This window comes from Lepidochelys kempii, chromosome 14 (assembly GCF_965140265.1).
Source record: "Lepidochelys kempii isolate rLepKem1 chromosome 14, rLepKem1.hap2, whole genome shotgun sequence".
In the NCBI taxonomy this organism is placed as follows: Eukaryota; Metazoa; Chordata; order Testudines; family Cheloniidae; genus Lepidochelys; species Lepidochelys kempii.
Window position 1 is genome coordinate 3,014,196 of NC_133269.1, and position 12,042 is coordinate 3,026,237.

General features: G+C 46.8%; 1 protein-coding gene across 3 annotated transcripts in view; it reads right to left on the reverse strand.

The window, feature by feature from the left end:
* SLC38A10 (solute carrier family 38 member 10) overlaps positions 1-11,810 on the reverse strand; it is a 47,315-nt gene extending 35,505 nt beyond the window's left edge. For all 3 annotated transcript variants that reach the window (XM_073310958.1, XM_073310957.1, XM_073310956.1), the window contains exons 1-5: positions 11,518-11,810; positions 9,197-9,314; positions 5,265-5,310; positions 2,259-2,352; positions 740-883 (exon numbers count right to left, since the gene is read on the reverse strand). In XM_073310958.1, the coding sequence (XP_073167059.1) occupies positions 740-883; positions 2,259-2,352; positions 5,265-5,310; positions 9,197-9,314; positions 11,518-11,622 (507 nt within the window). In that variant the 5' untranslated portion in view covers positions 11,623-11,810. The remainder of the gene's footprint in view (positions 1-739; positions 884-2,258; positions 2,353-5,264; positions 5,311-9,196; positions 9,315-11,517) is intronic.
* Positions 11,811-12,042: the final 232 nt, after the last annotated feature.

Here is a 12,042-nt window from a genome sequence, read left to right on the forward strand (position 1 = left end):
TTTCCTCCAGATGAAGCTTTTTCATAAGGCCTAAAAACAAAAATTTTTCCTGCACCACCTCTGTGTTCATGAGGTCTTCACTGCATAAGCAATTTAAAGTGCTACCATTTAGGAAGAAAAACGCTTATTGGCTCAATGACATTTACCACCGATACAAAAATTGCAAGCAGTGTAAAAACTTGTGTCCTTAAAAATAATCATTTTTCTCCCTAAAGATCAAGGTTTTATGAGTTTTAAGGAAAAAAGCTATTACATTCCAGAATTCATTTTGCAGCCGTGTATGTCTTCCGCCATCTCCTGTCCCTAAATGTGATCAGAAATTCAGAATGCTATAAGCTGCACAGTATTCGTAAGCACACAGTGAAATGCAGGCCACAATCTGGTTAAGCTGCCACAATGTATTGACTTCACAGTGATTGACAGATATGCTAGCCAATTCCTATATAATATGGCTGTATATTCTTATTTCCATGTGGATAGGCATGTGGGCATCAGAGCAACAATTATCCCATGTGGAGTCAGCAATATTTAACAGAAAAAGAGTACTGTATTTCAAACTTGGATCCCAAACCTGGATGCTCTTCCCGGTGGGCAACCCCTGTGACCACGAAGATCCCCACTGGGCTGCTGTGCAGGGGTCCCTCCCACATGGAAGAGCTGGCAGGATCAGGATCTCTTTCAGATGAATTAACCACCATCTCTCTCCCCACGAAACAGTCTTCCAGCCATTGATACTCACCACAAACATAAACACAGTGTAAAAGATCAGCGCCATAGCACTGAATGACTGTATGGAAGCCATCATGTTCCTCTGGAGACTCAACGGAAGGACGATGCACAGGGAGACAGCAAACAGCAAGATAATCCGGAAGCTGCCGGTTACCTAAAAAAGGACCATCATAAGGAACAGAAGTACAGAGCATGCAGAGATCTCCCAGTTTTATTAACTGGAACTCATGGACCCGTATCGACAAAAATAGCGTATTGTCCCCAAGAAGGAGACACAAAGTGAACAGCAAAGACTAGGAATCTGAGGTTACATGCTCCTGACCTTAAGAAAAGCTTTGGCGATAGAGAGCATGCTATTTCCTCAGCAAGGTCTGTGATTAACCTAGGCAGTCACTGGGTGCCACTGTTGCTCAATATAGCACATGACAGACCCACTCTAAAGCAGATTTGTTGGGGGTTTAAACAATAATCCAAACACAGACTATTTGAATATTTTGTATGCACTTCCAGCAACTAAATGAAAATTAACCTTGCGTCAAAAAAAAAAAAAAAAAAAAGGGGAGGGGGGGAAGCATAGAAATGGAAGTCTTGAAAATTCTGATCCAGAAAATTAATCAGAAACTCATATTGGTATTTATTATAGCAGAACACTCTGAAATGCCTGGAAATATTTAATAACTAATTTGGCTGCAGCCACAATGCATCTTTTTAACTTCACAGTTCCTTAATCAAAGCTTAACAGCATCAGGCTGGAGCAGATAACAGCCATGCCAAGATCCTTCGACATGTCCATTTCACTTCCCCAGCCTGCCCCATCCCAGCTCCAAAAGCTGCAGATTACTCCTTTGGAGAACTGTGTGCCAGGGAACAGAGTGCCTCTCCCATCAGAGAGGGGGAGAGGCACTCTCAGAAACAGTCTCACCATAAAGTGGGGCGGGGGAGGAGTCACTGGGTGTATTTTAATTTGAAGAGGTGAAGAGATCAGTGGGTGGCTGAGGTATCCCAATCCTTCCTCTTCACACCCCAAAGAACTATAGTTTGGGAGCAGGAGGAGCACTCTGAACTAGAATGGTAAATGGGAATGAAGATTTGGGCAGAAGAATTATGTCTCACTGCTTTTTAGTTTCTGGCTGAGCAAAGGAAGAGGGACAGAACGTACCAACTCGTGCAGAAAATTTACTTGGGATTTGCAGCAGGCCATGTATTTCATGACAGAGACGTATTTTAAAAGAATTATTTTGTTGCACATGGTGCTTCCTATGTCAGGAGTTGTATCCATCCCACTGTCTGACATGCATCAGAACTCCCAGGTGGTGACATGGCAAAGTGCTCTCATGTTCTAGTTCATGACACTTGCCGTTAAGCTTTAAAATGGGAGAATAGTAAGTTTCCTGGATGTACCTTGATGATGATATTAAGGTGGGTTGCTCTCTGCAGCATCATAACACGCATTGCATGATGTACTTATCCAACAATCACAGCATTGTCTCTTTAAACTGTTGGACAAGTACAAGTGATTGTAAGTTTACCTGTAGTCCAAGCAACCGGGCGAAGAAGTTTGATCCCAAGTCACCAATCACAACATAGAAAGCAATGCAGGTTCCCAACATCAGCCCAATCATGCTGGAAAGAAACACACACAAATGAAAAGCTTGAAATCTAAATTCCACTCTGGAGCAGAGAACTCCCTTGGAATGGAGCATTTACCACATACCTGCAAGTAATAATGGCTGTATTCCTAGAGGATTAGCATTTTGCAACCCTCACCATGGCTACGTCTACACTGGACTCCTCTTTGGAAAACTTCTCACTGTCACTACCAAAAGTGAAGCTGCACTGGTGGCAGCATTAGTGTAGACCGGACACTGCTGTTTTAACCACTGTATTGTCTGTCCCCAGCTCAGAGGGATCTGGGGGGCACAGTGCTTAAAATACCAGTGGCTACTGATTCTTCACCTGCACCACGGCTCCCATTGCTGATACAACTGATAGCAAATTCAGGCCTACCAAGTGGAGTGAAAGTCCGTTGGAACAGTTTGGGATTCTACTATAAGCAGTTTCAGTACAAGGCTTGTCTACAGTTGGACACGCAGGAAAGCTAAGCCGAATTAGTTAAAGATGTAAATTTAAAGTGGAGTAGTTAAGTGAATTAAGCTAAACCAAAGTAAGGTCTGGTTTACACTTAAAATTTAGATTGATATAGCTACGGTACACCCCTGAGCACAGTAACTATGCCAACCTAACTCCTGGTGTAGATGCAGCGAGGTCCAAGGAAGAATGTTTCTAACCACCATCGCCCAGGGACCTTAGGCGGTGTTCCTACAGCAATGGAAAAACCCCTTCTGTCACTGTGGCTGCGTCTACACTACAGGGTTATGCCAGCATAACTACAAAGCCAAAGCTACATGCTACAGTCCTCATAGTATAGGCATAGTCTAAAGTCACTTTACTTCTGAATGAGAGCATCCACATAGGGGTTTCATATGTTTTAACTAATGCACTTTAACTTGACACCTTTAGTTAATTCAGCTTGGCTTTCCTGAAGGTCTCCATGTAGACAAACCCTACGTTTCGCAAGCCTGTTGCACATCTCTGTGCCCTGCTCAGTGCTGAGAAAACGGCTGGCACTCACTAATAATAAAGAATAACAACGTGGGTTCACCTCCTTCTAGAGACACATGCTACAGCCCTGATCCTGCCACCATATAATCGGTAGTAGGGTTAGTGCAGTGCCTTGTGCTGAGGGGCCCTAGTCGTGGGTCAGGACTCCGTTGTGCTAGGCACTGTACAAACACAAAACAAAAAGCTAGTCCCTGCCCCAAGGAGTTTACCGTATCCAGGCATGCAGAGCCCATCCCTGAGTGGAACCCCAATGGGACTACATACAGAGGGACAGGTCCACCCACATGAATGCCATCCCAGGATCAGGGCGTGTATTTTTCTTATTCCTCCCCCTCCTTTTACAAGCCTGAAAATAAATTCTTTCCCCATCAGTTTTGTCCTTTTCCACTTGACAAACAATGGGATTTCTAGTGCAGCCGAAGCCAACAAAGCTCCATCCAGTTTACTTCCTCCTGTGTGCAAAGTCTTTGCAGAATCGCCAAGGACCCGCAGAGTTCTGCTAACAGCATGTGACTTAGTTTAACTGCTGTTGGGAGCCAAGGATGGGAACTCAGTTTGGGAGTGTCCCTTGAAGAGGACAACTATGCATTTCTTAAACATTGATCACAGTAGTAAGCGTACAGGGAGTATTCGGAGCCCAAAACTAGCCCACTCCGCAATCAGCAGTAATGGACTGTACTTGAAATCTATACTGCAGTACAGGGGTTTGCAGACATTTGCACAGGGCGGACCAGATTTTAATGAGGACACTGTCTCAGGAACCACTTCCCGCTCCCATTCACGGTTGCATGGACCACTTCACCTCCCATTTCTGATCATATAATACCCCTGTGGTAACTATGGCAACTTGTTGCATGGAAAGTAACATTAGAAAAGTACTGTGTGTGTTTTTAGCTCTCTTACAGGGAATAAGGAGGAGGGCCAGAACCATGGCATCAGCCAGACCTCCAAAGATCACCGTGCAAGACCCTCTGCTCTATAGAATGGGCTGCATTGCCACCCCTCGCCTGGAACAGTGACGTAAGGCCAACCAGACTGTTCCATCTCTACTATGTGTCCTTTGCAGCTTCGCAAATAGCATTTTTAAGAACAGAAATGTTATAGTTACAAGAGTCAGAGATCTTGGCCTGTGCGGTCATTAAATGAAATCAGGATTCCAGCCCACTGTCCCCAACAGATACTGTTCCTATTAATTTGCATCTCCAAGAGCTTTACTAAGGCAGCACTCCTACAATGAAAAAAGAAAAGGAGGACTTGTGGCACCTTAGAGACTAACAAATTTGAATTTATTTAAATTTGTTAGTCTCTAAGTGCCACAAAAGCACTCCTTTTCTTTTTGTGGATACAGACTAACACGGCTGCTACTCTGACTCCTACAATGCATTCTAATGCATCAAGGAGAATTAAAGCAGATCAGTGTTACTCCTAGTCTACCGAGGGGGAAACTGAGGCACAAGGCAGGCTAATGGGCAGATTGTCAGAGGTACTAAATGCACCCAACTTCTGTGATTTCAGTGCTATGCTCATCACCTCTGTAAATCACACCCTAAGTGATTTGACCAAGGGTTCATAATAAGTGTAGCAGAACAGGGAACGAAACCCAGGTCTCATGAATCCCAGTCCCTCACTAACTACTAGACAACATTGCCTCTCCCTTCAGAAACAAAGGAATGCACCAACCCAGCTGTCTGAATGAATGTCTTACAAAGCAGACAATGGAAGTGACAGCAGTTTAGCTCACGATCAGCCCAAATTCTAGGTGTCAAGGGTGGCTTTCACAAGAAGAGAAGGCAGGGGGGTAAGAAATAAAGACATGGTGAGGCAGTTGCCCTGTAGGGGGTTTGAAAAAAGCCTTTTATTAACAGATATAAACTAATTAAAATTATTTAGATTTGAAATAAATAGCTCTTTACCTGGTCTCCACCAGCATTTTCCCCGCTTTTCCATAGGCATGAAATGCTAGCAAAGGAGAAAAAACAGCACCGTGAGCCAAGGGAGGGTGCAGCCTGTGACACATACATCGGTTAGAAATTAACAATAATCGCCATGAAGGGCAATTTGACAGGAATCTGCAAGTTGTGCATTTGGGGGCTGGTTTCTGCTTCCCACCCTCCCATCTTCTTTTTTCGGACATGCCATCCGAATATCAAAACCCACATAAGACAAGAACAAAGATGAGGGAAAGCTACAAAGCAGGTTCTTTTTTTACTCTGTTGAGAAAAAAAGCAGCGCTAAGTAGCAGTTACACATGGCAACCATTAGAAGAAGAAAGTCAGCGTGGAGGAGAAAATATGCATGTGTAAGATGTTGTGTGACAAAAAGTTACTACAGTGCAAAATTTCAGGCAAGTTCCCGTTTTTATTTTTTCCTTCCTATTGTAACTGAACCGCCTGATGTTGCTGGATGGGAGATCTGAAATGGTGCCCAGAATGTTCAATTCCATTCCCAGAATACCCAGCATTCACAACCCACACCACAGGGATTTTGCCAAGAGACTTTTTTCCCCCATACTTTGGCCGTAGCTTGTAGCGGAAAATGATCGGTATCCTTTCACTTACTGTGTTTTCTGAAAAGAAAGAGCCAGGAAAGCTCTGCTTATACTTTTGGAGATGACATCTTACTGGGGGATAGGGGCAATTAAGACCTCCAGTTCGAACACAGATCACATTGTTTTTGCATTAGTCCTGGTTAACTAACTCTAGCAGAATCAAGCAAAGAACTGCCTGTTTTTCCCCACTGAGCTTCTCTAGCAGTGGCGGTACAGTCTACGTGCCTGAAGGTAGCCAAGAAATAGTTTGTTCATCTCTGGAAGTGCCTTCTATGACCTTCAATGTTATCGCACATCCCATATTTCCTTGGAACCTCCCTAGTCTGAAAATGAAGGAAATCAACTGGCCACCTCTATAATGGGAAGGAAAGCGTGTGGGAAGACACCACTAGAATAATAAGTTGAAGCTCTCATCCTGCTGAGTAACTCAGAAGGCAGCCAATGCATGGTAAAGAGTAGGGTGAAATCCAGTCTTTGTTAGATTTCTGGGGCTCCTGGGCACCATCTGTCCATGCAGAGAGGTTGCAATATTAAAAAGGGACGAGCAAGCAATACCTCTGGATTTTGTCTTCTCTTTGCGTGAAGCATCCTGGCAAAAAGGGGAAGCAGCTGTTGAGTGGGACAGTTAAGTTGTATGTACCTGAGGACTGGGCATGCAGGAAGACGAGCAACCAGGAAAAGAAAAATCACCTTCCTGGAGATGATTTGTGAAATGACCTGATCTCCACAAAGGATAGCTGCTGTTGCATCACTCCAATAACCCTCTTTTTTACATCACGGAGAAGTGCAGGCACCTCTGGGCAATGACGACGGGCACTGGTGACAGTCTAGGTATGGGATTCTATAAAATGATCAGTGTCCTTGGTTCCTCTGAAATAATGTTTTAATGAGAATGAGTCTTCAGACATGTTATGCCAGATGTCCCCACCTGGGGCTGCTGTGAAAATTGGATCTTTTATCTTCTCAAAGAGGAGATGGACTGTGCAAAATTACTCAGCCAAACCACTCCAGAAATCTCACCAGCTGAGCACAGCTGGATTTGGTCAGTATTTGGAGAGGCTCTTCCACAATAAACCCCAAGGATGCTGCACAGTGACCTTGGTAATTCAGCACATGGCACTCATCTCAATGCCATGCGCCGTGCAGACAAGGTGTGGGTCCGGAGTGCCGGCAGTCTTTAAAGATCCCACAGTACTTTTGGCAGCAGCAAGGAACTGCTTTAACTCTTGTCCTGGTCAAACTCTAGCTGCGATAATTCCATCCCACTTCCTGAATTCCCACTGCAGACTCCCTCGGATACAATATTCACGTCTTAAGATCCTCACGTGTTGTACAACGCTGCTGCGCACTGACAGCTGCTCAATGAGAGCGAAGGGGGACATATCTGTAAAAGCCAGAATACATATCTTCTCTCCGTTGGGAATTGCTGCATAAATTAAGGTGTTTATCCTAGACTGCCATGACCCTGGCTCTTTTGTTACTGCATCTAGTGATCTGAATGTTCTTCCGGAAGGGACTAGCTGGCTGAAGTTAATTTGCAAAACTTTCCTGCATCTTTCAGAGCTGCCAAAGCCTCCCACAGAATCAGCCGCAGGGGCTGCCAGGATCTCTTGCAGATGTACAACGTACAAGCAAACGGTGACAAAGACTGTCTGTGTATAGCCGCTCAACCTTGATGCATTAGGATGCATTGTAGGAGTGCTGCTTTCATTCGCGCTGAGGACGTCTTTCCTCTCAGCGCTGTCCCTCCTCCGGCTGCTTGTGGTGGCACCTCTCCCATGGGGAGGAAAGGAAGGCGCTTCTCTCAGTGCCAGCATTTGTGTGACAGGAGGTGCCAGGAAGTTTGGAAGCATAACTGGCCCTCTGTGTCTTTGAGCTCCTTGGCTTTGGAAAGTGCAGAGGATCTCGTCTTCCTGGGAGACCCTCCAAGGTGAAGGGGGACTCTATGGATTTCAACAAGAGAGAAGCAGCACACAAAGGCTTACTGTAATGAGGAAGGGGGTGGAAGAGGCGCTAGGAGCAGCTGGTACTGGGGACGCTGGGCCGTGTGAGACTCCACCTGAAGGCTCAGCTATAACTGAGCCATCTTTTCAGTACCAGAGGAACCACCTTTGAGACCAAAGAGTTTTCTCATCTTTTCTGCTTTTGGTCGATACATTTTGGCAGAAGCTGCTCTGTGCAGCTAAATGATGGGTCTCAGTCATTTAATGAACTGAAGGGACCCATCTGTCAACAGCACGGACACTGAGCAGACTGCATATTGCTTTCAAATCTTTCGTAGACAGCGAGAGCAGCCAATTCTCTCCACTGACTCCCAAGAGAAGTTACACTGAAGGCAACTAAGCAATTGGGGACACAAAGGATGGGCTTAAGGTCACAGGAAGGCAGAGGAAGGGACTTGCAGCTATGAGACTCTTCCATCTCCATCACCTGCAGGAAGAAATCCCACCACAGCAAAGGTGAAGACTGAAAAAGCATAGGGAAGGATTTCTAACCCCTGGGGCAGCAGCTCAAATAGGCCCCATGAGGGGCTATTCCGCCTGGATCTCCATGGTTTCCCAGGAAGAGAATGCTTTCAATCAGCAACTCTTAATTGTATGTGTTGATCAAGAGGATTCAAACTCCCGAGGCCAGACCCAAACATCTCCTCCCCGCAATATCCTTGGGAATCAGAGAAGAGGTCATAAATAGATGCCAAGACTGGTGCCAATGCCAAGTAGACAAACTATAAGGAAGAGGGATGGTGAACTCTGCCAAAAACCCACACATGAATCTTGTTCATGTTTTCATTTTCTTAGCCACTTGGAACTTTGTGCACAGTTTCCTCTCACCTCCCCCTTGCTCTGCCATAAGCACTCAGACAGTTGAGATTCAGGAAGCCTATGCTCTATGCCAGGCACTCAACTGGCAGAACCCAATGTCCTCGGCAGCACACTGGGTGGGGAAGCTAGTGGGTTTCATACAGAGACCTATAATTTACAGCAGACACCCACTACGCCAGCTCCTGAGAGCTTGTGTTTTGATCATTCAGCACCGCAGCGCCTCCTCCTGCACTGCCGAGTCAAAACAACTCTGTGCCTATTAACTTCACAATCAAAGGCAGAATTAAACCCTCAGATTACTCTGGCGACAAGAAGCAGGAGGAAGGCAGAAACAAGGAAGGCAGAACACAGTAAAAACTATGCCAAAAACAATGTTAATAATTCAGCACTATTAGTATGAAAGTTGTAAATGTAAAGGTCAGAGTAAAACTGCGGTTTAAAAAAAAAGCAAAGCCTCCGAGCTGAAGATCCTCACCAAGTCCTGCGTAAGTCCTGCGCTTGCTAAGAGTGGCCGATTTCACCAGGAACATACAGGACTGATGAGTCATCCAGGAACAGAAAATCAGCAGCACAGCTCCCAGGACAATGCCACACTGCACGGGAAGAAAAAAATAAAAGCACAAGATGGAAAGCAAGACAGGTCTCCTGTGCAACTGTTACTTCACACATTCTTACTGCTCTCCCAGATCACCTACAGGCTCCCTTTGACATTTCCAGCCCCATTTTAGCCCATTAAGGGAGTTCCCCTGCCTTCAACAACAGCCAGCAGAAATGTGACGTATTAGTTCAATTTCACTCACTTGCCCCAGTTTGAGGCAGAGTCGCAGAGCAGCCACCTGGTTCCTAAATGGCTCAGCTGCAACACTTTTGCCTGGAAAAGTGAAACCTGAGCAATTTATGAAATGAAACAGAACTTTCAAGCCATAGCACTGTTTGCGTCCTGCCATCCAGTCAGTTTCAGGGCACATTAAAGCAGTGTTCTCTACAGTTCATAACAGAATCATGTAAAGCGGGTAGTTATTCTGTAGATCCAGGAGTTAAAAATCTGTCATAAGACCTATCCGTAAGCACCAGGGGCTGTTCAATACTTTTACAGCACAAATTATGCGCTAGCTATCTACCCTCCCAGCATTGTTTGGCTCGTCTGTTTGCAGACGACACTGTTAATCACTGAACATTTAGGAAAACAAGACGTGACTTTAAACAGGCATGAGTTGTGTCAAATCTCACTGCAGCTACAAACTAGTCTATTTTTTTCAAAGTAGGTGCATCACCGGGGCTTCTGGCAGCCCGTGAACAGGAAAAGCAAGGGCTCATCTCTTTGCATATAGAGCCCATGGCTTGGTGTGCAACGCCTTAAACCCAGCCAGCTTGACAGGCTGCACAGCACTGGTAAGGCTGTAGACGTCCCGATTTTTTATTTGCACTTGGGGAGAAGCTACTGTGTGAAGACCTTGTTCCAAAAGAGAATGTGAGTCGGGCAGATGAGAACATCAATCCCAGTCAGCTGCTGGACCATCCCCTCACTCTGCAAGTGAACTGTATAATGGTCACAACTTCCTGTCACCAGTGGCTTAAACTAGTAAAGAGAAGGTTGAACTACCAGTGCATGCTCACACCTACACTGAGTAAACAGTGACCGGCTGCAGCTCTCAGCATCTCTCCCCCCTCCCTCCGGTTGTGTTTCTTGTTATACCACATGTAAAATCAGATGAAGCTCTTTGCGGTGTGTCTCTCATCAACAGCAGATGGTCCAGTAAAAGCTATTCCCTCCCTTACCTTCTCTCTCTCAATAGCCTGGGACTGACGTGGCTGCAACAACACCGCATAAGATTTTGGGGGCAGGGACCACGCCTTTCTGCCTGTACTGAAAGGTGCCCAGCACACTTGTGGGTATTCTTAAAGTTAGTGATAATATACATCAATTTTTCTACATCTCAAAGGCAAGTAGATACAACAGAATCTATTCCCAGAAAGGAAAAAGCTGAAAACATAAACTGTATGAAGTTTCTCTGACTCCTCCCACTACCAGTGTTGTGCTTTTCTCACACTACCTGCAAACTAGAACAGCTGCCAGACAAAGGTACATCAGATGTCATCTTCTCTAGGAAGTCACTGCTGACAGCCCACTCCTTTGACAAAATCTGCCAGCAACAATGGCCTCCTGCCAACCTTTATTAACAGTGCTGTACCCCTTCGCACCCAGCTAGTAATATATTGCTCTTCAAGGCCTTATCTACACTGGCAATATTGGGAAACCTCCTGCCATTGCACCACCTCCGGTGTTACCAACAGCGAGCACCCTGGGAGAGACTGGCTGGGGAAATCCTAACCACAAGTTATCTGTACCTGCTATTAGGTAACATAGTGGTAAGTGGTCAGCAGCAGTGCTCCTGCTGTACCTACACAGAGCTGCACCTAATGCTAATGCAATGACAGGCAATTTCCCCAAATGTATTCGCACTGACGCACTCTTACAGTGCCTTTCACCCAAAGACCTCAGTGCTTTTTACACCCTTCAGTGACTCAGTCTTCACAACCCCATTAAGTATTCTTTCTCTCTCAAAGGCAAGGAAACTGAGGCACAGAGAGACAAAGTGACACGCATCAAATCCATGGCAGAGCTGAGACCTGAATGCAGCAGTTCCGGTTCCCTGCTGTAACCACTAGGTCTGTTCCTACTCTGCCGGGCAGAGAAATGTTTTCCACGTTGCGCGTTCCACCCAAATGCCACGTGTAGGCTTCTGGTGCCACCTCCAGCGCGCCCCCGCCCCCCCACCCCGAGCCTGCACTCACCTGCTTGAAGCAGAAGGGCATGGTGAGCACGCTCACCCCCACGATGCTATTCACAATGTTCATGATCAGGCCCCAGTTGGACCCTGCAGCTGCAGAGGACGCCATGGCGAGTGGGGCTGGGAGCCCCAGCAGGACGATGAACCTGGACCACCCGGGGTGGGAGGGACCGGGGAACCCCGCGGGAGGGGAAAGGAGGCGTGAGGATGGGCTCCCCGAGAGAGGGTGGGACTGCTCCGGGGTGGGGAGGCCTGAGATGGGGGGGAGTCACGGCAAGCGATGGAGGGGGGCAGATTCTGGGAGGGGGGGCAGGACAAGCGATGGGGGGGCCGACCCCGGGGGGGGGCAGGGAAAGCGATGGGGGGGCAGACCCCGGGGGGGGGCAGGGAAAGCGATGGGGGGGCAGATTCTGGGAGGGGGGGCAGGACAAGCGATGGGGGGGCAGACCCCAGGGGGGGCAGGACAAGCGATGGGGGGGCAGACCCCGGGGGGGGCAGGGAAAGCGATGGGGGGGCAGACCCCGGGGGG